We start from the raw sequence: 25746 nt of genomic DNA, 5'->3' as shown, positions 1-25746 counted from the left end.
GCATGTCTCTTGGCTACTCTGCCCCTCCCCTCTTCCCCCGGAGCTGTGCATGGTGGGGGCCCGCCTTTGCCGCTGGAAAACCCTGCTCCGGCCCTGTCAGCCTTAGCATCTGGAGGGGCATCTCTCTGGCGCGGCTCAGGGGCCACTGGAATGGGTTGTCATGTGTAAATGGCCCCTAATTCTTGTCCCTAAATCCCTCCTAGAGCTGCAGTTCCGGGAGGCGCCGTCGCCTTTCAACCCAAAGGGCCGGAGGGTAGGGCTTGGAGAGGCGGGCCAGAACGGAGCGCAGGGGCGGAGGCGGCTCTGGGCGGGCGCTGGGTCTGTCCCGGGCTGGTAGGCGGCCGTGCTCACAGTCTTCGACGCCACGCCCCGGCTCCATGGACGCTTTGTGCGGCTCCGGCGAGCTCGGCTCCAAGTTCTGGGTAAGGAAGTGTCCCGGGGCTGAGGGCGCACACCGTGAGCCCTTAGACATCCCGGGGAGGGGGCGATGCGATCCGGTGGCGGTTTGCGGGTGGGATGTCCTGGCGGCGACGCCCAGAGCCCGGTCCCTCTTGGCGTCCGGGACCTGCACAGGTCCTCCTCAGCCGGCCAGCCTGCCGGCGGCTGCAGGGGAGAGCCCAGGAAAGCCATGCATTAGGCTTCTCCCCCGGTGGGTAGCATCCTGGAATCAGAAGGTGCCCCCACTTGCTGCCTCACTCCAGTCCCCTCTCTGGGCTGACCCGCAGGGTGCAGAAGCAGCATTTCCCCATTACTAGTGTTACCAGTACTCGATGACCCTTCAGCGCCTGCCCCATGGACTAGTGCCTGGATGTCCAGCCCCACACCTGCTCAACCAGGTGCTTTAGGAGGCTGGCTCCACTGGGCTTCCCCTTTCTAGAGAGCTTCTGCCTTCTTGGAAAAGGTTCTTTCCTCTGGACAAGACCCACCAAGAAGCGGGAGATCCTCACTGCTCTGGCCTCAGGATGGAGAGGCACTCTGGAGGCAGGCCCTTACAAGTACAGGATATCAGGATTTCCTGGTCTAACCCTCTTCTTTTACAGGTGGGGAGAGGGAGGCCTAGAGAAAGGAAGGGACTTGCTCAGAGTCACCCAGCTAGAGGAAAGCAGAGCTGGAGAGAAAAGCGGGCCTTTTGCTTCACACACCCAATCCCTTTCTAAGGCATCAGGCTGCTTTTCAGGCTGCTGCCTCCAGACCCTGAGAATAGCTCAGGTGTGTTCCTTGTAGACAGCCGCAGAGCTTTCTTACAGCTTTCAAAACCTACTCACAGCAGCTGCCTGATATTCATTGCAGCTCTGGGAGGCAAGTGGTGGTGTGTCTCCATTTTGCAGATAAACTCAGATTCAAGGGTCTTGGTGGTGGTCGTCTCGGGGCTGCCTAGCAGAGGCTGGTCTCAAATCCAGGGCCTCTGAATCCCAATCTCTTAATCTTTTCCCCATTTTAAGAATTTATGCATGCATGCTTGGTGTTATGCACGGGTGGGTGCTTGTGTGGGTGCATGTGCCTGTGTGTACGTAAGTGCGTATATACAGTCAGGAACCCCACTCTTAGGATGTGTGTGGGCTGGGCTGAGGAAGTTACATGGCTTTTTGAAATTTAGGGCGATGGAATACCTGTAAAACAGTATCTTTGGGGATCTCGCATTTCTCTGAGTCACTGAATGGTTAATCAGAGATGGTTCAACTTCTCTGTAGCTGCCCTTCTTGCCCAGCCCCACAGGAACCCTGTCTGCCATCCAGCCTGGCTGGTCACTTGTTTCCAGAGTCCAGAGGTTGCCTGTTTGGCTCATGAGTGACTTCATCTCATTGCCTACTTGAGCCTGGCTGATGTGGTCATGGTGTGGTCACAGTGTCGGAGGTCTCGGCCAGGCAGAGGACTTGTAAACCAAGCTTCAAGTGCAAGGGTCCCTTGTTCCTGGGTGGACAGTTAACCCTGAGAGCTTAGGACTGTCCAGAGACAGACTTTGAGGAATCAGGACTTGGGGAACTCAGGACTCCTTTCTTGTTCCAAGTGTAGAGATCCTTTGGCTCTGCCCTTCCATGATGCTGCTGAATCCAAGAGTGTCAGAGCTTGGAGTTTGGGAACTGCTGGCCTGGTCCTTCATTTTAGAGCTGGGGAAACTGAGGGAATGGACTTGTTAAGGTCATACAACAATCAGCTGTAGAGTGCTGGACTGGGAAGCAGGGCCCCTGAGCTATGGGTCCAAATTTCCCACTGCCTGACTGTGAAACTTTGGGCTTCTGGACTCCCTAGTCCCTGAAAGGCTTGATGCTCATGGGCTGTGTGTACCTCGTCAGAGAACCTCAGGGTCCATGGGAGTCAGCTCATCTATGTTAGGTCCAAGGAGTGAGGTCTCTGTGGATACCTCAAATGACAAGGGAGCTGACCCCAATGTCTTAACCCCTTCCATCTTCTACATTACCTTCTTGGCTCCTGAAAGCTGTTCCAGGCTGTACCCAGTGTGGCTGGTGAGTGAAGGTGGGATGAGGAGAAAGCAGGAAGGTTCTCAGCTTACCCTCTGAGAGAGAGGGGGCGGGGTCTGAGACCTAGAGAATCGAGCCACATGGAGACTCGGCTGTAGCTCCATTCCTCAAAGGACCTGGAGTTCTGGGCTGCTCATTGGTGCTGTGCTAGTTTGCATCTCATTTTCATTGTATATTATTCAGGTATACTTGTCCCTGAGTCTTTTATCTTAGGGGCCTGTAGGTGACCCACCTTGTGAGAAGTAGTTCAGGGCAGCCAGGAAGTACCTGGGCCAAGAATGAAAGGTAGGAGAGGAAGACGTGGTCCCTCTGGGCCACTTGTTTACTCTACCAAGTCTTTTTACAAGCTTATCCTCATAGCCTCAGTTTTTCCATCTGTAAAATGGGGAAATAACCAATCTCCTAACCACCTCACAAGATTGTTGTGGAGATCAAATAAAATAGGGAATGTGAAACGATTTGAGAACTTAAAACTCTCTGTGGTTGACAGGTCATGATATTCCTGGGAAGAGGAATAAAGAGAAGGAGAGATGAGGTTAAAAGGAGGTATGAGATTTGGGAAGAGCGACAAGAAAAGGGTTGGCCAGGCTGTTAGGCCAGGGGCTCCCATTTTAGCTGTCTGCTGGGGAATTTGTGGCTAAATCCATCTGCCTCAGTCCCATCTAAATGTGGTCCCAAGGGGACCCATGACCTCCCAGACATGTGCACACATGTGGTGCGCTCACACACATCATGCACTGGGCCAGTGATTCATCCTTTCTTTGATGCTCTCTCTCTCCTCTACCCACTTTGGGGTGGATTACCGACATCTCTGAACTTGCCTTGGAACTCCCAAGGAGTTCATGGAAATAAATTCCAAGAGAATGAACTGTGACAAATGGCCTAGGGGTCATGAAGCCAGAGATGTCTCTAGAAGGAAGAAGGTAGATGTGTCCCTTTGCTGCACCACGTTGCCCCCTGCCTGGAGGATTACTCTGAGCAGTGGAGATAAGGGAGCACGGAGGTGAAGAGAGTGCACAGAGGAAGGCCCCGGGCTGTTGACTTGTTTACAGAATTAGCTTTGATCTTTGGCTCCAGGAATTTCCTGGGAGGCTGATGTGGGCTTAGAAATCCAAAGGTCCTGACCAAGAGAGCTATCCAAAAATGGCACTGATTGCCTGAGAGATAGTGAGTTCCCCATCACTGGGAGGTGCAGGCACATGGTTAGTGACCACCTGGTGGAGACGTGGGACAGAGGAAGGAGGTGGGGTCCTGCCCTGAAATTCTATGATCAACTGGGAAGAGGGAAGATGTGGCCAATGGGAGATTCTCCAGTTTCTCCTCTGAGATTCCCAGATCTCTCTTTCCTTGGCTCTCTGCACACTTTAGACATGAAGTGTACCTAGTAGCAGCTCTTGGTAGAGTCCTATGTTCTCCCAATGGCCAGGCACCAACACTTTCACTGTTCTCTTTGCTGTTTACCCATCCTAGGTAGGGGCAAAGCCCTAGTCCCTTGGAGTTCCCTGTGTCTCCAGCTCTGTTTCAGCTAGTGGCATTCTGTTACTCACTAGCTATGTGACTTTGGGCAAATTAATCACCCTCTCTGGGTTCCAGCTGGGCCCAGGTGGCCCAGGGGCCTCCTCCAGGTCTGGTTGCTTAGTACTGATTGCATCAGGCTGAGGTGCAGACTATGACTACAGCCCTCCAGACTTCAGGGCTCCCGGGCACCAGGGTCCTCCCCAGCCTCCTCCTGGGTCATTGCATAGCCTGAATAGGTGGCCTCCATAATGTATGCATAATGGATGAGGCTCTGATTTCAATGTACTTTGACTCTCAATGGAGAGAGTGATCCCCAAAGCTTTGGGGAAACCAGCAAAGGCAGGGCCCCTAAGGTTAGGCAGGTGGGTGGGAGGCAGACACTCCTCAGGCTACTGGAGCACAGCCCCTCCCCCTTTCCCCCCCAACCCCCCGCCCCAGGAATCCAGTCCTCCCTGCCAGGCCAGGGCTGCTGGAATCCTTTCTCTCCATCCCATCTAGTGGCAGCAAAGCTGGTGTTAGACCACTTTGAGCCTCTGAGGTCCTGGCTTCTGGCAGAAAGATTTGATCCCTTGTGGCCCCAGGCTGGCTTCTCGCCAGCCCTACTGCTCCCTCACTGTCCCTGACCTGGTCTGAAGGGCCAGTCACTTAGGGAAGGAAGTGAGTCAGGGAAGTGGCATTTGGGAGAGAGCTTTGCCAAGCCCGCCTGCTAGTCCCCTGACCAGGAAATGGTCTGGGAGCATGGGGCCAGCCCCCAGGGAGGGAGGTCCCAGCAGGGCCTGCCAGCTGACCCTCCCAGGAGGCAGGATCAGAGTACTCAGGTTGTGGCCACCCCTCCCTGTGGCTGTTCCAGGGGCATCAGGTGGAGCAGGATCCCTGAGACAGGGAGGGTGAGGCTTGCCTGTGTCACTGCTGTATGATGGGGCCCCTCCCCTCCCCCACCTGGAACTTGTCCTGTTTCCAGTGCTGGGTCCAGGAGGCGGTGCTGAACTGGGAGGGTGGGAGGTACTAATGGGTGCCTAACCCTTGGATTGGATGTCTCCTTCAAACTGGATATTCAGGTTTCTAGTCCAGTGGTTCCCACAAGGCCAGCTATTTTGTTACCCTGTGATGGGACCCCCTTCCCCTCAGCTCTGTGTGGAGGGGAACCACAGCAAGAATGTGATATGAGGCCAGGCTGTGTGGCTGAAAGGAGATCTTTACTGTTTCAGGTGATCTGGACACATGTGTTCTATCCCCAAGGTGGGATGGCATGTGGGAGCCCTACAGAGTGTAGGGAGGTGTGGTAGAACCAGGACTGGGGCTCAGGAGCTGGATGGCCTGGGTTCAAGTCCAGTGTCAGCCCACGTGAACCGGGGCCGGTCACTGTCCAGGCCTGGGTCCCAGCTGTTGTGAACACGTAGTAATAATCCTGGAACACAGTGGTGCTCAAATGACCGAAATTGTTGCTGGCTGGCAAGGCCCTTTCAGCCAGTGAGGCCATGAGCCATAGATTTTGGCGCCCTCCACCCCTAGGCCCTTCCAAAGGCTGCAGTTTCAGACACAGTAGGTCGGCCCTTGCCCTTTCGGCACCTCCACTTCTGCTGAGATAAATGAACTTGTCAGCTGACCCCTTCTCCCCACCACACAGGATTAAGGAAGTCATTTCTCTTCTCATGACAGAAGCTATCCACAAGCCTGGGGCCCCAGGGGCTGGGAAGTCCCTGGCCAAGCTGTGGCCCAGCTGGGGCACTGGGCTCCTGGGTCCTCACTCCCACCTATGTCCTGCTTGGGTCTGCAGGGGTTTCAGCCTTGGTGCCCGTGAAGGGGTCTCCGCTGTGTGGCCCATTCTGGGTGCTGGACCTTATCAGCTCCATCCAGCTGTTTAATCACATTATTAAGGAAGCTGCTGTTGCCGTGGAAACTGTGTGGGTGACAGTGGGGGAGGGGCTGTGGGCCCAGCTTCCAGCCCAGCTGGGAATGGGGGGCCGATGGTTTGAGAAGGGATCACCCATCCTGCCCTGCGGGATTGCAGGGAGTGTCACAGGGTCCAGGAAATGACCTCCATGGACCCTGTCTTTCACACTTCACTTTGTTTGGGCCAGAGACCCTGTTGGGTGCCTTGGTGTCAAGGGGAGAGCATTCTGAGCTCCTGGGCACACAGCTGCAACAGCTGGGCTTTGGAGGGTACCCTTCATTCATTTGTTCATTCTTTCTTTTTTCTTTTGCTGAACAAATGCACAGAAATGCCTTCTCTGTGTCAGGCACTGTTCACAGAAGTAGGGAATACCCTGGTCAGCAGAACCAACAAACCTGACCGTATGAAGCACATATGCCAGTGGGAGAAGACAGGAAAACAATAGACATAATGAATAACTCAACTCTGTAGTATCCTAGAAGATGATAAAGACTATGGGAAAAATGGGACAGGCCAGCAGGAATGGATGCAGGAACAGGAAGGGGGTGGAATGAGTTACAGTTTTAATTAGGAAGGTTAGGGTGGACCTCCAGGAGAAGGTGAGATCTGAGCACAGACTTGCAGGAGATGAAGCAGGAGGCACAGCACTGCCGCCTTAAGGCAGGTGCTGATCAGGGGGTGGGGATCTGAGGTCAGAGAAATGGGGGAGCAGATAGTGAGGGTCACGGGGCCACTTGGAGACTTTGGCTTTTACTTGGAGTGGAATGGGGAGCACTTGGCAGGTGTTAACCACAGGGATGACATAGTGCAGGGTCTGGCTTGGATTTCCTGAAGAGCTGCCTCTAGCTGCTGTGCTGGAAGAGACCTCTGGGCAGCGGCAGGAACGGAAGCTGGAAAACAGAGGGGGGTGACGCCACCATCCATGTGAGAGAGTCGAGGGAGAGAAGCTCTCGGACTCTGGACATATCAGGGAGATCCAGATGAAGATGCCTTTTTAAAGATAAGGACAGTCAGATACAGCACTTTCATAGAGTTCAGTCTAATCATTTGAAGGTAGAGTGGACAGGTTTTGCTAAAAGGTTAGATGTGGGATGTAAGAGAAAGAATCAAGATGACTCCAAGGATTCTGGCCTGGGGGAAGGAAAGAGTTGCCATCCATCAGGTGAGCAGGCTGGAGATGAGGGGATGGGCAGGAGTTCAGTTGTGGGCACGTTGTGTGTGATGTGTCCCATCGCTGTCCTAGCTGAGGCTCTGGGGTAAACAGTCTAGGGACACAGGCGTGGGCCAGTACCTGCTGTCTCCTGGGGAGGGCTCTGCCCAGTTGGAACATGTGTATCTGAAGGAAGGAGCCCAGGCCAGATCTCCTGGTAGGTTAAAGCAGTCACCTGGGTCCTGACACCTCCAAGATCTCTTGACTGTTGCCACAGTGCACGTTATCTGTGAAACCAAAACAAGGTCCCAGCAGCCTCTGCTCGGTCACCTGCTTCCTCGAGTGTTGCCCTGTGGAGTCAAAATGCTTTACTATTCATTCTCCCCCTGCAGGGAGCTGGCTGGGATGCTGTCATTACTCTATTACTCACACCCTCGGAGACTGGGGTTCAGACAGATGAAGGCGCTCACCGACAGTTCCCCAGCACCAAAGTGGCAACCCGCACTGGGTCCTCTGTGTCGGGGTTTGGTTCTTCTTGTGGCCACTCCCTGCCTGCCTCAAAGAGCCATGCCACTGACTTGCACACTCAATGCAAGCGGTGATTCCCTGTTGTGCCTTCAAAGTCGGGCTCCCATCCCCCTACATACACTCTCCCTTGTCAGTCAACGCATAGACCATATCTGGGCCACTTTTGCATACCTGGCCCTGTGCTGGAAGTTGGAGGGGGTCGGGCAGGAGAGGCGAGGAATGAAAGTAGGACTCAATGTCTATCCTGAAGGGCTCACGTTGCTGTAAGAGAGAGGATATGTTCACAGGGGCAGGTCCAAGCAGCACTGGGTGGGAGAAACCCCCGCTCCGTGTTACAAGGCCTGGTGCCCGTCCCAGCTCCTTACTGCCAGGAATCCTTGGACATGTTGCCAGAGCAGGTGGGTCCTGCTTTTTCTTTTGCAAGCCGGGCCTCATACTGTTCCTCTTCTCTTCTTTTGGAAGTTGTTCTGAAAAATTAACAGATAATGACCACATAAGCACTGTAATAAAATGCTACTGAAACATAAGGGGCCTTCACCACTCCCAGGTGACAGTCACTTACCTGGCTACCAAGGCCATACTGAGTAAAGCAAGGAAAAGCCCTGTTGGAGGCTGGGGTGCCTTGGAAATGCTTTCTATAGGAAGTGAAGCTCTGGCTGGGCCCAGAGAGGTCGGCAGTTCACCCCAGGCCTAAAGAGTGGCTGGTCTGAGTTAGGGGTGGCTTTGGGTCGGCTATCTGGATGGCATCTAAGGCAGGAACATGCCTGTTATGTACAGGAACAGCAAGGGAGACATTGGCTGGAGTGATGCAGGAGAGGCGGTGAAAGAGGTCTCAGGCTAGGGGGAAGGGACCCTGTGGAGGGAGGGCCCTGTAAGAACTTGTAAGGTGTGTAAATTTGAGATGTCCAGTTGGCAGTTGGATAGAGAGTTGGAAGTTTGGAGAATGGTGGGTTAGAGAGAGAAACTTGGGGGTCGTTAGCATCTGGATGAGACTGCTGGGGGTGAGTGCAGATGGAGAAGGAAGTGGAGAAGAAGGAAGGACTGAGCTCTGGGGCACTCTGATGCCAAAAGGGATCCCGCAAAGGAAGTTAGAAGGAAAGACTGGGAGCAAGGGGAAGGCCGGGAGAGTGTCGGGCAGGCATCTGGGCCCATGGGGCATGGAAGGGAAGAGACCAGAACCCCACGGAAGTTGCTCAGGAAGAGGTGAGGGCCTGGGCTAGTTTGATGGTTGAGGGGCTAAGTGGGGGAGGCCCAGTGGGGGACGTTATCATCCCAGTGTTACCTTTGAGAAACTAAGGCCCAGAAGAGGTGAAGGTTAAACATCTTGCCCAGGGTCACACAGTTTGAAAGAAGTAAAGCCAGTTGTAGTGAACTTTGCAATGAACAATATTTACCTAGTCAAAAAAATGTAAACTCTGAATATTCATTTAACAAAAGCCTATGATGTTTCTACACTGGAAGGTCAAGGGAATTCAAGTGGAGAGGATGTGAGAGAGGTATAACCTCACCTTTGAAAACAAAAGAAAATAGTGATTATCAGATATCAGTGAATCACATGGTGCTATAAAAGCATTAATTGCATAAAAATATGGACGTAGCTACCGAGACAGAGTTAGCATATTTGAACATATATTTGCCCCTGGAAAATGGAACTGGGGTAGGGAGTGATGAATCAGGGTATTATTTTCTTTTTCACAGTTGGACTTTGAAAATTATGTGCATATGTAACTTTGACAAAAATAAAAATGATAATTATTTAAGCTGGCAATAAAAAGGTAGGGGTTATATCCTCTCGTGTTAAGCATTGTCTCTAGGCAGATAGGACTGTGGGTGAGGTTTTGTTTTGTTTTTTACTTATTTATATTTTCTGAGCTTTCTGTAAAGAATGTCTAATACTTTGCAAGAAGAGGGAAAAAAAGATTAATTCATTGGTAACCTTGGGAGAAACAGTCTCAGTAAAACATGTGTTTGAATGCTTTCCCCCATCTCCTTCCAAAAAAGTTCTTAGTTGGAGTTAACATTCAAAGACAAGAGGGGGTCTTGTCTGGACTCAGTGGTTCCCCAGGACCGCAGACTTTTAGTGCTAGAACCAGGACAGTCCTATGCAAACTGGGATGACTGGTCACCCTAGACTTTGTTTACAGTGCTCCCTCCACATCCCCTTGCCCCTCTGAGTTACACCCACCCAGTGAGGTAGGTGGGGCAGGGGATGGCCTCCCCCATTTTAAAGGAGAGGTAATTAAAGCTCAGAGAAGCTCCCTATCCCTTCGCTGGGAGAGGCTTAGAGAGGAAGTGGGCTCTTCAACCATGTGCATAGATTGCTTTGATAACATTTAAAATTGATTTTTAAAAAGTGGAAATCCAGAATGACAGAAAGCAGGTCAGTGGTTGCCGGGGAGGGATGGGTGGCAGCGGGGTGCTAAGGAACTCATGGAATGATGGAATATTCTGTGTCTTTATTGTGGTGGTGGTTCTGCTGGTGTGCACGACTGTACTCACTGGATTGTGCACTTTAAATGAGTGCAGTGTATTGTACCCAAATTATACCTCAATTAGAGAAAGAGGATATGAGGAAAAGAGGAGATGGGGGCACCCTCAGCCCCCTGGGAGAGCTCACACTCGGGACTACACCTGCTCGTTTGCACACTCAGCCTCGATGTTCACACACCTTCCGACACCGACAGCACGCGGAGCAGCTCTCTGGCCCAGCCGCCTCCCTGGAGGGTGAGCCCCCCTCTGCAGGAGGCTGCTGCTGATTGTTCTCTCTGTCCCTAGGACTCCAACCTGTCTGTGCACACAGACAACCCGGACCTCACTCCCTGTTTCCAGAACTCACTGCTGGCTTGGGCGCCCTGCGTCTACCTGTGGGCCGCCCTGCCCTGCTACCTGTTCTACCTGCGGCGCCACCACCGAGGCTACATAGTCCTCTCTCGCCTCTCCAGGCTCAAGACGGTCAGGGGCCCAGGGCTTTCCTATGGATTGATGGGACCAGGACCTGGGAGGTTCTCCTTTTAATGAGTCCAGCTTGGTGGCCGGACAGAGTTCCCTAGACTCACCTGCCTTGTGCTCAGGGCCGTGGCAGCCTGTCAACTGGGTCTGCAGCCCAGTAAGGTAGTCTCTGCTTGAGGAATTTCCATCAAGTTCCCTTGCAATGCTCTCCCCATCCTGGAGAAATTTCTGGCCAGTGCCCAGCCTGGCCCTTGGGGGCAAGCCTGGGCAGGTCTAGTGGTTTTGGGAGTGAAGGTCCCTGCCCGTTGGGAACTGTCCTTATCTTTGCAGATGCAGGCTCCAACATGTGTTCTGTTTGTAGGCCTTGGGCGTCCTGCTGTGGTGCATCTCCTGGGCTGACCTATTCTACTCCTTCCATGGCCTGGTCCATGGCTGGGCTCCTGCCCCCATCTTCTTTGTCACCCCCTTGGTGGTGGGGGTCACCATGGTCAGTGTGGGACCAGGGAAGCTGGGAAGGGGAGGATCTCCAGGGGGTTGTAGGATTGTGATGGGGGACCCATGGGCTCTGAGAAGGCTGGACACCTTAGGAGAGGGAAGAGGAGGGGGATGACCCCAGAAACATCTGGCCATGTGGGGTGGGGAGGAATGGAGGCCGGCCAGCTGTGTGTGATCTGGCCCAGCCTCCCCTGCCCTCCCTGCACAGCTGCTGGCCACCCTGCTGATCCAGTACGAGCGGCTGCAGGGGGTGCAGTCCTCAGGGGTCCTCATCATCTTCTGGTTCCTGTGTGTGCTCTGTGCCATCATCCCCTTCCGTTCTAAGATCCTTTCAGCTGTGGAAAAGGTAAGGGGAAGAGAGGAACCCGTCAGGTCCTGCACTGTCTCGGGGATAACCCCAGGGCTCAAGATCACTGCTGGGTCCCAGGCTCCTCCCCTCTGTCCCTCCCCAGCTCCCAGGGCCTCTTCTGCTGTTCAGTCCTTTTGTGTCATCCCTTACTTGTTGCATCTTTGCTGGGAAGCAGACTGGGGCAGGGGTGGGTGAGGACCAGTGTAACCCACGGGAAGCGGCAAGACACAGTCCTTGTTGACGTGCATGGGAATGCAGCCACCGCCGCTGTCACTGCTGCTGCCACCACCGCCAAGAGCAGTGGCTGTGCAATTAGCGTATGTGTGCAGATATGCACAAAAATTCTGGCTTCCCTTGGAATCCCATTATCTTGTTCTCTCCTTTTCCCCCACCCTCCTCAGTTCCTAGTCTTCCTCTTGATCTTTAGTAGTAGTTGGGGGGTGATGAGGTGGTGGTAGGAACACTGGAAGTCAATCAATCTAGTGTCTCCTCATTTCCCCACCTCGAGGGGAGGCAGTCAAGTGTATTCCTAAGAGCACAGGCTCAGAGCAATCCACTCACTCCCACTGTGATCTTGGGCAAATCCCTTAGCCATTTGGAGCTTCATCTCATCAATTGCAAACTGGTTATCATAAGATTTCCCACCTGGTAGGGAGAGGTGGACAAGGTGATGGAGATGAGGTGCTTGGCACGATGCCTGGAGCAGGGCAAGTACCCACTGACCAGCGGCCACCCTATGACCCTTCCCCTTTCCAAGAACCCTCTGCGTGGGGAACCCAGGTGCCCCACAGGTGCTGACTCCTACCCCAGAGGGGCCAGATGCCCCAAAAGACTCCTTGGGGCAGGAATCACAGGCCTAGGGCTCCCCAAATGATGCTGCTGCTCCCCATTCTCCCCCAGGGCAAGATCTCCGACCCCTTCCGCTTCTCCACCTTCTACATCTACTTTGCCCTGGTCCTCTCCGCCCTCATCCTCTCTTGCTTCAGGGAGAAGCCACCACTTTTCTCCCCCAAGGATTTTGACACTGTGAGTCTTAATGGAGGCGGGTGGTAGTGGGGGTTCCTCAGCCCAGCCCTCACCCCAACTCCATCCCTTCCAGTTCCTTCCATCTTCGTGTCAGCTCCATAGTTTGCAAACTGGGGCTTGGAGCAGGAAGGAATGAGGCACCCTCCTCCCTCTGCTCCGCCTTGAAAGAGTGGTGCGCACTTCTGATTTCCCCTGTCCCATTCTTGCACGTTCTAGAACCCCTGCCCAGAGACCAAAGCTGGCTTCCTCTCCCGCCTGTCTTTCTGGTGGTTCACAAAGTGAGTTGGCTCTTCCCCAAGTCTGGGCCTGGGGGTGGGGGGTTAGTGGGGGAATGAGGAGGAAGGGGAGCAGGCCAGAAGTTCAAGGGCCTGAGGACTATGAACCCTAGTGGGCATGGGGCAGGTGTGGATAGGGAAACCGGTCTGTTTGGGCTGGCAGCTGAGGATGGAGGCCTGGCCCAGTTCTGATCCCAGGCCACAGGCCAGCCCTGCATCTAGCAGGCCATGGGGAAGGCCCAGGGTCCTAGAGGGAGACCTTAATTAGCTCCCAGCTCCTTGGTCAGGGATAAGCTTTGCAGCTTGTCATTTCCTTGGCCGCCCCTCAGAGCATCTAGAGCAGAAGTGTGTGACCTGGGTGACAGCTTATTAATTTCACTGCACTGAGGAGGCTCCTGGGGCTGGGGCTCCCCCACCAGGCCTTGTCATCGCCCAGAGCCCCAGCCAGCATGAATCTCATCACCAGGGCCCAGGGGTCAATGGCATTTCTGGGGAGGAGGGAGAAGGGGCTGGAGGTGGGAGGCTTGGGGTGGAAGGCAGTAGCCTCTAGCCTGCTCACTGTGGGAATAAAGGAGACACCTCCCCTGGCCACAGCTCCCTAGGGAGACCCTCCACTCTGGAGACCTGGTCCCCAGCTCCAGGCTGCTAAACTCTGACCCTATGTGGTACTGCCTGCCCACTCCAGGATGGCTATCCTCGGTTACAAGCGGCCCCTGGAGTTGCAGGACCTCTGGTCCCTGAACAAGGAGGACCGCTCCCAGATGGTGGTGCAGAGGCTGCTGGGGGAGTGGAAGAAGCAGCAAGAGAAGGCAGTGCGGTGAGGCCCCCCTGCCCCGGTCCCTGTGCCCGTTCACACAGGCCAGGTCTCCTGCAGTCAAGGCCGGCAGACCTGGGAGAGCACATGGCTAGGGGTGGGGAGAAGAGCAGGTGCAGGTGGTGCTGGGTGGGAAGCTCAGGCCTGGGTGGGGCCAGCTCTCCCAGCTCTGCTGATGCTGGAGAATGGCTGACACCTCTGTAGCACTCACTCTGTCCCAGGCACAGTCCTGAGCATGCAGACTAACTCAGTTAACCTCTGGCAGCCCTACAGTGTAGGTTCTGTTGTCTTCATATTACTCATGAGGACACTGAGGCACAGAGGTTTGATGATACACCCATGGTCCCCTAGTTGGTGGTGGCAAAGCCAGAATCCTCACTCAGCTGACTGGCCCCACTGCACTGTCCTACCTGACACGAAGGGTAGATTCCAGGGACTTCCTTCAGGAGCGGAAGGGGTGGGGGGAGGGCCAGCCTCACCCCCCAACCCCCAATCCTGTCTCTTCCTGTCTGGAAGCAGGGGCTGGAGGAGATGACCCTCTGGCAGAGGGGCCTTCCCACTGGCAGCCTCCTGTCCAGGACCCAGAAGCCCATCTCTGGCCGACCACCCAGCCAAGAGAACTGAGGCTCTGAGTCCGCTTTCCCCATCCATTTCCCACCCCAGGACCGAATAACTCGCAACCTGGGGCCCAGACATCCCGTGCTAGTCCAGCCCCAGCCCCTGATGGCCAACCGGCTGTGGAGGAGCCAGGGACTTGGGCTTGGTCAAGGAAAACCTAATGGTCCCCAGTCTTCCTACCTTACCACTTCTGTCCCTCCATGCCACCTTCAGCCCATCCCCACTGAGCTCCCCTGTGACTAGGCCACTAGCCATTCTTGCCTGTGTCTCTGTTCCCATTAGCATCCTCCCTGGAGCTAGCCCTGGGGAGGCAGGGAGAGGGTCAGAGGCGGGGAGCTGCTGGGTGTATAGTTCTTGGGTGACAGTTAAGACTTGGGGATTCCCGGCTGGAAGGTCGTATCCGTCCCCCTCCAGTTTTGAGAGCCAAGAAGGTAGCTCCCCGCTCCTTCCTGCCCCTTGCCGGCCCTGGTGCCCTTGACTTCACAGGGCCGACGTGCCCATTCCTACCCACCGCTCCTTCCTCCCCGCAGACACCAGGCTGCAGAGGCTGCTGGGAAGAGACAGTCCAGCGAGGGTGAGGTGCTGCTCGGGGGCCAGCACCAGGCCCGGGAGCCTTCCTTCCTGCGGGCCCTGCTGGCCACCTTCAGCTCCAGCTTCCTCCTCAGCATGTGCTTCAAGCTGATCCAGGACCTGCTGTCCTTTGTCAACCCACAGCTGCTCAGGTCCTCCACGCAGCCCTTCCTGGGGCAGGGGGCCAGCTGGCTGGCCTTGGGGACAACATGTAGGGGAAAAAGCCTCAGATCAGGAACCGAAGTGGTTATCTCCACTTTCAGTGTGACCAGCGGCAAGTGGCAGAGTCTCTGCCGCTCAGGTTCCCAGTTCATATCCGACTTCCATTTGCTGGGTACTCGTGCCGGGAGCCTGGTGTACATGTTAGCGAATGTTCTCTCTTTAAATCCTCCCAACAGTCCTGCAGAGAGGTGCCCCTATTCCCGTTTTACAAGTAAGGAAGCTGAAAAATGAAAAACAACAACCAAAAAATGAGGAGATAGGAACTCAGAGAGGTGAAGTGACTTGGCGAAGGGCACACAGCTGGTGAAGATGGATTTGAGTCCAGCGCTCTGAACTCCAGCGATGGTGCTTTTCCCAGATGACAGGCTCCATGAGTGACGTAGACTAGGAGGAGCTCTCAAATGAGGGGATGGGAAGGAAGCCTAGCAGCTGAGCCCTCCAAGCCCCTGCCCCTCCATTCATGCATCATGCATTCACTCATTCAATGAACATTTATTGAGCCCCTAGGGTCCCAGAACGGTGCCAGACACTAGGAATACAGAGATAAACAAGATATGGTCTTAAAGTCTCATGGGAGAAACCAATGTGTGAATCTTAGCGTACACTGAGGTCAGAGGTGTACTTCGGTGTCTGGAAAAGCCCAGGAGGAACAAGGAAGCCAGCCTGGGAAGGAGCAGGGTACACCTGTCAGCCAGGGAGGATAGCGAGTTTGGAAGGACAGCCATTTAGCCAACTCGGTGAGGAAGGAGGGGAGGGTGCAGCTCAGGCAAAGTCACAAAGGCCTGAGACAGCATGACTCAGGAATTCCAGGTCCTTCTGAGTGCTGGAGGGAGGGTGACCAGAGGGAGGGGCAGAACAACAAAGGGAGAGAGGGAGAGCCAAAGAAATCCTTGAAAGATTTGAAGTCAAAGAGGGGCATCTTTTTTGCATTTCGGAAAGACCTGCCAGTATTGCGGGGGATGTAGGGTAGGGCGGTCAATGGAAGTGGGCCAACCAGGTCAGAGGAAAGTCCAGGCCAGTAACGAGATAAGATTCTGGAACTATTCTCTGGAAATGGGTGTTTGTGCCAAGGAAAGGGAGGGGCAAATGTGACCTGGGCTCTGGGCTGGGTGACTGGAGGATGAGGAACTCAGCAGGAAGAGAGACCGGGCACCCAACATGGTGGTGAGTTCCAACTAGGCCCTGTTGGGCCGGAGGTGCTGGTGGGGCCCACCAAGGGGAAATTCCCAGCTAGCTGGGGATCGCGTTTTCAGAGCCACTGGGTGGAAGCCCAGTGTCCCACATCTGTGGCTAACCTTGCCCAGAGAGCCCATGCAGACGCCTCAGACAGGGCCCCAAGGAAATCTGACAGATATGGGGTGAGCAGAAGGCTCACTTGGAGGGACCAGAGTGGGGAAAAGAACCCAGATCGTGCAGCAGGCCACAGAGAAGTCTTCTGGGGACAGGTGTGGCCTCCATTGAAGCAAGTTGGCCAGTAAAATAGTCTGAGAAAGGCAACATGGAGTTCCTTGGTGACTTTGTCAAGAGCAGAGGCTGAGGCAGAGGGGAGGGGCCTGAGAGCAGGGCACCCGCACTGCAGATGGGGTCAGTGAAGATCTAGAAACTTCTTGTAAAAAAAAAGATTTTTAGTTTCAAAGTACCAAAAACTGGGTGGCCAAAACAGCAGAAATGATTCTTTCACAGTCTAGAGGCCAGAAATTAAGGTGTCTCGGGGGGATGGTTCCTTCCAGAGGCTCTGAGTGAGAGTCTGTTCCTTGCCTCCTTAGCTTCTGGTTGCTGGCATTCCTAAGCTTGTAGACTTGTCATGCCAATCTCTGCCTCTGTCTTTGCATGGCATCCTCCTGTGTGTCTGTCTGCACCTGCATCTCTGTGTGCAACCCCCCCTTTCTTTTCTCTTATAAAGACACCAGTCACTGGATTAGGGGCCGTCCTTCCAATATGACCTTATCTTACTTTGATTACATCTGCAAAGACTCTGTTTCCAAATAAAATCACATTTACAGGTACCAGGGGTTAGGACTTGAATATATCTTTCTGGGGGTGGGGGGATACACCCAACCCACCACAGAAGAGGTCTGGCCATGACCATAGAGGTAGCTCAATGGGGTCAAGGGGAGATGTGTCCTAATGTGGAAGAGACGGTCATGTCTGCAGGCCAAGGTGCAGAGCTGCCAGTGGAGATGGAGACACTGGAGATGAGGAGGAGTGGGGCCAATGGTGGAGCGTGTTCCTGAGGAGGCAGGTGGGAGCCAGGGTTCAGGGGGGCAGGATCCAGCGTGGCGAGGTGGAGGGGCCCCTCCTCTCCTGAGGCAGGGCGGAAGGAGGAGAGCAAGTGTCTGCAGGGAGTTTTCAGTGGGAAGACTGAAGTGTGTAGCTGCTGAGATGGGTAGTAAGGATGAGTCAGATGGGAAGCGGTCAAGAGGACTGTGGGAAAGGACGTGGGTCAGGGACCCTGAGAGGGTCACAGGGCAGCACCAGAGTCTGCTGATGTTGAAGAGGGTGGATCTGAGGAACAAGAGTCTGTGTGGTCATGCAGTGGACTTTAGAGCCCTCAGCAGCCCAAGAGGAAATGCAGGAAGGTCTAATCAATAGACGTGTGGCATTTCTTCCTGCCACATCATCCAAGGAGGCAAGGAAGGCAGGCCAGTGAAGCTGGTGGCACGGTAGATAGGGAAAAAGTGGAAAAAAGTGATAGGCAGGGGGCACAGTAGATGGGAAAGGAGGTGGAGACAGGAGGGAGCAAAGATGGAGGGGCATGGTCTAGAGGCAGCTCTGGCCTGAGCTCCCTGGTCTGGGTGGGAGGTTTCAGAGGCAGGGGCAGGGTGGAGGCTGAGGGGAAAGGGTCTGGCAGCCGTAGAGGGAGCAGCCTAGGGGAGCACTCCCCACCCTCATGCCTCTTTCCTATCCGTGCAGCATCCTCATCAGATTTATTTCAAACCCCATGGCCCCCACCTGGTGGGGCTTCCTGGTGGCCGGGCTGATGTTCGTGTGCTCCGTGATGCAGACTCTGATCCTACACCAGTATTTTCACTGCATCTTTGTGATGGGATTGAGGTTTCGCACGGGGATCATAGGTGTCATCTATAGAAAGGTCAGCTGGAGCAGGGCCCTGGGGCGCTGGGGAGGCCATCCCTGGGGGGCTTTGGAGAGACTCACAGGCCAAGTCCATCACCCTGCTGTCCACCTTCAGGCTCTGGTCATCACCAATTCAGTCAAACGTGAGTCCACTGTGGGAGAAATTGTCAACCTTATGTCAGTGGACGCCCAGCGCTTCATGGATGTTGTCCCTTTCCTCAACCTGCTGTGGTCAGCACCCCTGCAGATCATCCTGGCAATGTACTTCCTCTGGCAGGTGACTCTTGAACCCTGACCCCTGCTCCTTTCCTCTGACCTTGACCTTCCTTCAGATGGAACAGGAAAGGGTTAAATATTCTGGGTCAGCAGAGGGACTGCATAATGGACAAAAGAGATTTTGTAGATACTGGGGGTCGGGGGGCAGGACTGCGAGGGTGCTGGTGTCTGCAATCAAGTCTTTCCAGCTGGTGTGATTATCCTTCTTACAGAACCCAGGGGAGGGAAGAGGGCCTTGAAGGCAAGGGGAGTGTGACTGGCCGCCATTGTCTGTCTGTCTGTATTTGCCTTCCTGTGTGTCTGGACACCCTTGTATGTCTGCCTGTTTGTGGCTATCTGTTGTCATTATCTGATGGGTGGCTGTTTCTGCAGATGTTTTCATCGTTTTGGCTTTATCTGTATGTCTGTTTCTCGCTAACTGTTTGGCTGACCACCATCTTTTGCTTCCTGTCTATCTGCACATTTCAGGTCAATAGGCCTCTGTCTGTTAGGTTCTGTCTATATACTTTGGTTATCTGTCTGTTTATCTAATCTACCCACCATGCCTCCTCAGAACCTGGGTCCCTCCGTCCTGGCGGGAATCGCTCTGATGATCTTGCTGATGCCGCTCAATGGAGCCGTGGCCATGAAGATGCGAGCGTTCCAGGTGGGTGCTAGCAACCACACCGCTCCCGCCTGGAGGAGGCCAGGTGCCTCGAGAAGGGCAGTTACTAGCCTGGGGCTTCTCAACTACCTTGCTTATTCAGTACAGTTGGCTATAAGCCACTTTGACAAATCTTAGCTCACTGTGTCCTCAACCCTGAGAGGATTTTTGAAATATTCTCATTTTGGAGCCAAGTCCCAGAGAGACTACAGCAATCCAGAATCAGACAGAGCTAGGATTCAAACTGGCATCTTCTGGTCTAATGAGAGTTCCCCCCAACACACACACACATTGTGCTGAGTGTAAATAGCCAGTCATTCAGTCCTTCATTTGCAGTACTGACGTCTACCCTAGCTTCCCACTGTGCGTGGAATAGATGACAAACTCCCTACAACCACCCACCAGACCCCTGCTCACCTTTCAATCCTTCACCACCTAGGATATGGCCAAGTTTCTGCCAGGATGGCCTTTCTTTTCTCCAAATCACGAAGCTCTGCCCACCTCTGGGCTCCCACACACACTGTTCCCTGGAATGCACTCCACCCTTCCTTGCTGGCTCAGTTCCCTCCCTCCCCTCACCTCCCAGCATAAATTCTGATTTCCCAGTCTGCACCCCATTATTCTCTCACAAATGCCTCATAATTTATTAAGCATTTATTCAGGTGACTATTTGCTTCCTGACTGCCTCCCCCATCAGACTGTCAGCCTCATGACAGCCAGGGCCTTGTCTGAGTGGGTCATCATTATCGGCCCTACGTCTGGCACATGACCTGGCACATAGTAGGCACTCAGTAGACTGGGATTGAATGAATAAATTGATTTGGCATGCCACACGCTGGGTTAGGATGAGGGGAAGAGAAGTAAGGGATCTGTATCCTCAGACTCAAGTCTAGATGAGGCAGGATACATGCACTGGGACCCTTATGGGAAGGTACTTTAGAAACCCAGGGAAGAGGCAGAGGATGCTGCCTGGGAGGGTCAGTGAGAGGGCACTGAGGCTGGAGCTGGACTCTGTCCAGCAGAGAAGAGGAGGGACTGGGCTGGGCAGTCCAGGCTGGGCTACAGCACAGGCCAGCAGGGAGTGCGGAAGGAGAGTGGTGAGCAGTCTGGCTATACGGTGCATGAGCCCCAGTGGGTAGAGGTCTGGGGAGGGGCATGGGGTGTGCACTTTTCATGCTCTCTGTAGGTGGAGCAAATGAAGTTCAAGGACTCACGCATCAAGCTGATGAGCGAGATCCTGGGTGGCATCAAGGTGCTGAAGCTGTATGCCTGGGAGCCTAGCTTCTTGGAGCAGGTGGAGGGCATCCGGCAGGACGAGCTCCGGCTGATGCGCCGGTCTGCCTTCCTCCACGCCACGTCCACCTTCATCTGGATCTGCACCCCCTTCCTGGTGAGGCTCCCCAGCCTGGGCTGGCCTCCCACCTCCCACCTGGCCAGCCTGGGCCTCTGGACCCAGCAGACTCCACCCTGACACCCACCCCCACCGCTGCCCAGGTGACCCTAATCACCCTCGGGGTGTACGTGTCTGTGGACCAGAACAACGTGCTGGATGCTGAGAAGGCCTTTGTGTCCGTGTCCCTGTTCAATATCTTAAAGATTCCCCTCAACATGCTGCCCCAGTTAATCAGCAACCTGGCCCAGGTAATGCAGGGTCGGACTGGGGGTTCCGCTGGTGTTAGGGCAGGTGTTGGGGTCACTTAGAGTCCAGGGACAATCAGGGAGAGGTACTGGAATCAGGGGAGGGCCATTTGGCGTTATGATGAATTGTTCCAAGTTGAATGAGGTTATTAGAGTCAGGGGTCATTTCGAGTCAGAGGAAGTAAAGTTGGGGCCCTGGAAGCCCCAGTTCTGGAGACAGATTCCTCTAACCAGGCTGGACCCGATCTTTGGCAGTGGGAGCCAGCCAAGACTCAGTCATGAGAGGGGCCTTAGCACCAGCATCTGAGCCATCAGGAGGCCCGGCCTCACACAGGACTTCGGGGGGCCAGTAAGAGTAGGAGGGGGTGGGGGTGGGAAATGCACAGATGCCAGGGCGGACTCCCATCCTTCTGCAGATCAGTGTGTCTCTGAAACGGATCCAGCATTTCCTGAGCCAAGATGAACTTGACCCCCAGTGTGTGGAAAGAAAGATCATCACCCCAGGTCCAGACAGCCTCTACCTGGGCTGTCTTTGCCCCAGCCCTTTTTCCAGAAAACCCTTTGTTCTAAGATTTAACTTTTCTCTTATGACCCCTTTTTCTTCATCCTCTTCTCACATCTGCCCTCACTCTCTGCTCATCTTCCTCATCTTCTGACTCTCTGCTGTCCTCTCTGTCGTCCCTCCTCCAGGCCTCCGCTGTCGCCTGCCTGCCTTCCTTCCTTCCTTCCTTCCTTCCTTCCTTCCTTCCTTCCTTTCTTCCTTCCTTCCCTAGGGCTCCCCCTGCTCCTGCCCCAGGACTTCCTGCCCCTTCCTCCTCACTACCCCCCAAGCTTTCCTGTACTCTCCCCTTGGCCCCTTCCCCTAAGGCTCCCCACACTTCTCTCCTACCCAGGGATGCTCTCCCCCTTGCCCTGGGCCCCCTGACCCTGTACACCTTGGTCCTCCCAGGCTATGCTGTCACCATACACAATGGCACCTTCACCTGGGCCCGGGACCTGCCCCCCAGCCTGCACAGGTATCAGCTTCTCCTTCCCTTCTCAGCTGCCTAAAGTGGGCCAAAGGTCACAGCAATAGCAGAACCCACCCCTCCACTCTCCCCTTACAGCCCTTGGCCTGGAAAGCAGGAAGAGCCTCAGCTTGCCAGGGTGGCATCTGAAAAGGAGGAGGGCTTGTGTCTCTGGGTGGAAAGTTGGGGACCAAAACCCTGATTCCCACTCTGACTGGGCTACTGGTCTCCTTGCCCCCAGCCTAGACATCCAGGTGCCAAAAGGGGCACTAGTGGCTGTGGTGGGGCCTGTGGGCTGTGGGAAGTCCTCCCTGGTGTCTGCCCTGCTGGGAGAGATGGAGAAGCTGGAGGGCAAAGTGTACATGAAGGTGAGAGGGGTAGGGACTCCTGGGAAGGGACGCTTGGCCAGGCCTTGGGCAAACCTCAAGGTAAATGTCTCCTTTGGCCAGGGGTCCGTGGCCTATGTGCCCCAGCAGGCGTGGATCCAGAATTGCACTCTTCAGGAAAATGTGCTGTTTGGTCAAGCCCTAGACCCCAAGCGGTACCATCGGGCCCTGGAGGCCTGCGCCCTGCTAGCCGACCTGGAGGTGCTGCCTGGTGGGGACCAGACAGAGATTGGAGAGAAGGTACAGGCTCCTTTCTCATTATCTGGGGAGTTAGTGTATACAACTGTCCACCTCACCCCAGCTCAGGTCCATATATGAATTCATTCATTGATTCATTCATTCATGTAATATCATGCCCACCTCTGTGCTAGGTACTGGCAAAACAGGTCTATTACTGGAGGAGGCTGACTTGTGAACAGGTAGGGGCCGTGGAATGCCTTGGGGGCCAGGTTGAAGGCCTGTGTAGGGTACAGGGGGGACAACGAAAGGAAGAGTCCACATAAGGAAAAGCATCACTTTTGGGCTGAATCTTAACAGCTAAGGAATAAGCGCTCTTCATTATCCATCCATTCATCAGATTTTATTACACACCTACTATGTGCCAGGCAATATTATACAGTAGTAAATACACCAGACTAAAATCTCTGCCTTCGTATAGCTTACATTCTAGTTGGGGAAAGAGATGATAGCAAGATAAATTAGTAAAATATATAATATATGAGATAAATGCTAAGGGGGAAAGAATGAAACAGGGAAGGGATATAGGAACATGTGCAGGGTTATATTTTTAGAGTGCTCTGGGAAAGCTTCACTGAGAATTAGAGATCTGAACAAAGTAAGGGAGTGGTCCATATCTGAGGATGTGGAGCCTTGTCTGGGGGAAGGGCATTTGAAGCAGAGAGGGCAGTATGTGCAAAGGCCCTGAGGAAGGAGTGTGATGGGGCATTCATGGACTAGCAAGAAGAACAGTGTGGCTGGAGTAGAATGAGCAGGAGTGAGGAGAAGGAGATGAGGTCAGTGAGGTTTCCATGCAGCCAAGTCATGTAGGGCCTTGCAGGCCACTGTAAGGACTGTGGCTTTTACCAACAGTAATGGAAAGCCTTTGAAGGTATGAGCCCAGGAATGGTGGGTGGCCTGGCATTCTGGTACAATTTGGTGTGACTGCAGGTTAGGAAGGGGTGGGGTAAGGCAGAGCCTTGAAGACTTTAATTAAGGTTTTGGTCTTTACCCTAAAACCTATGGGACACCAGTGAAAGTTTTTGTTTTTTTAATTAATTTATTAATTTTTAATTGTTGCAAAATATACACAGCAGAAATCTTAACCATTGTAAAGTATATAGGTCCATGGTGTTAATTACATGTACCTTATCGTACAATCTCCAGAGCTCTTTTTATCTTGCAAAACTAAATCCCTATGCCCATTAAACAACTCCCCAATCCGTGCTCCCTGCAGTCCCTGGCAACCACCATTCTACTTCATGTCTCTATGAGTTTGACTATCCAGGTACTTCATATGAAGGGAACCACACAGTATCTGGGTTGGTTTCTTCTGTGTGAGTGGTTATTTCACTTAGTGTAATATCCTCAAGATTCATCCACGTTGTAGCAGATGTCAGAATTTCTTTCCTTTTTATGGCTGAATAATACTGCATTGTGTGTATATACCACATTTTGTTTACCCATTCACCAGTCAGTGGACTCGTGGGTTGCTTTCACCTTTTAGCTACTGTGAATAATGCTGCTATGAACATGGGTGTACAAAGATCTCTTCCAGACCTTACTTTTAATTCTTTTGATATATACCCACAAGTGGAATTGTTAAATCATATGATTCTTTTTTTTTTTTTTTTTTCGAGGAACTGCCATACTGTTTTCCATAATGGCCGCACCATTTTACATTCCCACCAAAAGTGCACAAGGGTTCCAACTTCTACACATCCTGGATAACACTTCTTGTTTTCTGGGGTGATTGTTTGGTTTTTGTTTTGTTTTGTTTTGTTTTGATAATAGCCATTCTAATTGGTGTGAGGTGGTATTTCATTGAGATTTTGATTTGCATTTCCCTATGATTAGTGATGTTGAGCATCTTTTCATGTGCTTGTTGGCAATTTGTGTGTCTTTTTTTTTTTTTTTTTTTTTGAGAAATGTCATTCAAGTCCTTTGGCCACATTTAATCAAGTTAGTTTTTGTTGTTGTTGATGATGAGTTATAGGAGTTCTTTATGTATACTGGATATTAATCCCCTATCAGATATATGAGTTGCAAATATTTTCTCCTAGTCTGAAGGTTGCCTTTTTACTTTACTGATTGTGTCCTTTGATGCACAGAAGTTTTAAATTTTGATGTGATGCAGTTTATCTAGTTTTACTTTTGTTGTCTGTGCTTTTGGTGTCAGATCCAAAAAATCATTGTCAAGTCCAACGTCATGAAACTTTTCCCCTATGTTTTCTTCTAAGAGTTTTATAGTTTCAGCTCCTTTTTTTTATACTAAAGATTTCAGTGTGTATTCCCTCAAAACAAAGACATCCTCTTGCATAACTATAGCTGAATTATCAAAATCAAGTATAATATAGTATTATTATGTAATTCACTATCTGTATTCAAATGTTATCATTTGTCCCAGTAATGCCTTTTTTAGCTGTTTTCTTTCCCATCTAGGATTCAATCCAGGATCATGATTTGCATTTAGTGGTCATGTCTCTTTATTCTCTGTCAATCTGGATAATTCCTCTGTCTTTGTCTTTTAGACTATCAGTACTTTTGAAGAGTACAGGCCAGTTATTTTGTAGAATTTCTCAGTCCGAACATGATTACATTCAGAGTACATGGGGTTTTTTGGAAATAACAAAGAAGTAACATTGTATCTTTCTTGGTACATTATATCAGGAGGCACATGATGTCAGTTCTTGCCTTATTGACAACGTTAACTTTGATCTCTTGACTGAGGTGGTATTTTTCATTGATGATTTAATTTCATAACTTTCATTGATGACTTCTGCCTGAGTCAGTGTTTTCTATGATGTTGGCCAAATGGTGATTTTTGACTCCATTCCTTCTGTAGTTGTTAGTTGGCATTCTACTCTAAGAGCTTTCATTTCCTTCCCCTTTATACTTATTCATTAGTTTCTTCATATCACTATGGGCACATGGATTCTTATTTGATTCAATGAGTTATAACCCATTGCATCACTTTTTATCTTGATGTTCAACTTGACAGTGAAGAGCTTTAAGCAGGGACAGGAATTGCATTTTGAAAGCTTCCCTGGCTGCAGTGTGGAGGGGCCCAAAAGCACAGGAACCAGGCAGAGGAGGCTCTCATGTGGTCTGGGGGAAGTGAAGAGGGCCTGAGCCTGGCAGTGGAGACAGGAAACTTTTAAGTAGGAGTCTGAGATTATAGGAACCCAGAGCAGACCTCCGCATCTACAACACAGCTCCTCCTTCCCATCTCTCCTGGACCCACACCGACCTCTCACACACAAACTTAATTTAGTGCCCAGCACACAGTAGCACTGAATAAAGACTGGTTGGTTGAATACAGGCTTGTTCACCTGTTTCAGTCACTACAGCTGCCAAGTCTACTCCTTGGCAACTCCAGCTCCCACCCAACATGTACTCTCCCCAGGGGTCCGTTTCTCAGAGTATCCCTGAAAAGCTGAGCGTGCTCCAGAGGGAATGGGAAAAGCTGGTGGTAGGAAAGCAAGCTATACCTCTGGGTATACCCTTTGGGCCCAGCCCTGCTATGTGCCTCAGTTTCTCCATAATGGGTTTAAAGAATGATCTTACCTCCCCTCTGGTACCGGGATGATCTCAAGGTTGAAGAATCCTGGGGTTAA

At 52.6% G+C, this 25746-nt stretch overlaps 1 protein-coding gene across 2 annotated transcripts in view; it reads left to right on the top strand.

Annotated features, from left to right (window-relative positions):
* The first annotated feature begins 316 nt into the window (after positions 1 to 316).
* Positions 317 to 25746, top strand: part of ABCC3 (ATP binding cassette subfamily C member 3) — a 41844-nt gene continuing 16414 nt past the window's right edge. The window contains exons 1-18 of one of the 2 annotated variants that reach the window (XM_064496077.1): positions 329 to 422; positions 10346 to 10522; positions 10881 to 11006; positions 11223 to 11360; positions 12264 to 12389; positions 12606 to 12667; positions 13350 to 13481; positions 14627 to 14818; positions 17802 to 17979; positions 18079 to 18240; positions 18793 to 18885; positions 20069 to 20272; positions 20377 to 20523; positions 20937 to 21024; positions 21470 to 21536; positions 21769 to 21895; positions 21977 to 22153; positions 22285 to 23970. In XM_064496077.1, the coding sequence (XP_064352147.1) occupies positions 378 to 422; positions 10346 to 10522; positions 10881 to 11006; positions 11223 to 11360; positions 12264 to 12389; positions 12606 to 12667; positions 13350 to 13481; positions 14627 to 14818; positions 17802 to 17979; positions 18079 to 18240; positions 18793 to 18885; positions 20069 to 20272; positions 20377 to 20523; positions 20937 to 21024; positions 21470 to 21536; positions 21769 to 21895; positions 21977 to 22153; positions 22285 to 22416 (2373 nt within the window). In that variant the 5' untranslated portion in view covers positions 329 to 377 and the 3' untranslated portion in view covers positions 22417 to 23970. Of the gene's footprint in view, positions 423 to 10345; positions 10523 to 10880; positions 11007 to 11222; positions 11361 to 12263; positions 12390 to 12605; positions 12668 to 13349; positions 13482 to 14626; positions 14819 to 17801; positions 17980 to 18078; positions 18241 to 18792; positions 18886 to 20068; positions 20273 to 20376; positions 20524 to 20936; positions 21025 to 21469; positions 21537 to 21768; positions 21896 to 21976; positions 22154 to 22284; positions 23971 to 25746 lie in introns of those variants that run through there. The other variant, XM_010990311.3, reaches the window with a different exon arrangement.

This window comes from Camelus dromedarius, chromosome 16 (genome assembly GCF_036321535.1).
Source record: "Camelus dromedarius isolate mCamDro1 chromosome 16, mCamDro1.pat, whole genome shotgun sequence".
Lineage (NCBI taxonomy): Eukaryota > Metazoa > Chordata > Mammalia > Artiodactyla > Camelidae > Camelus > Camelus dromedarius.
This window is presented reverse-complemented; position numbering and strand designations above follow the sequence as displayed.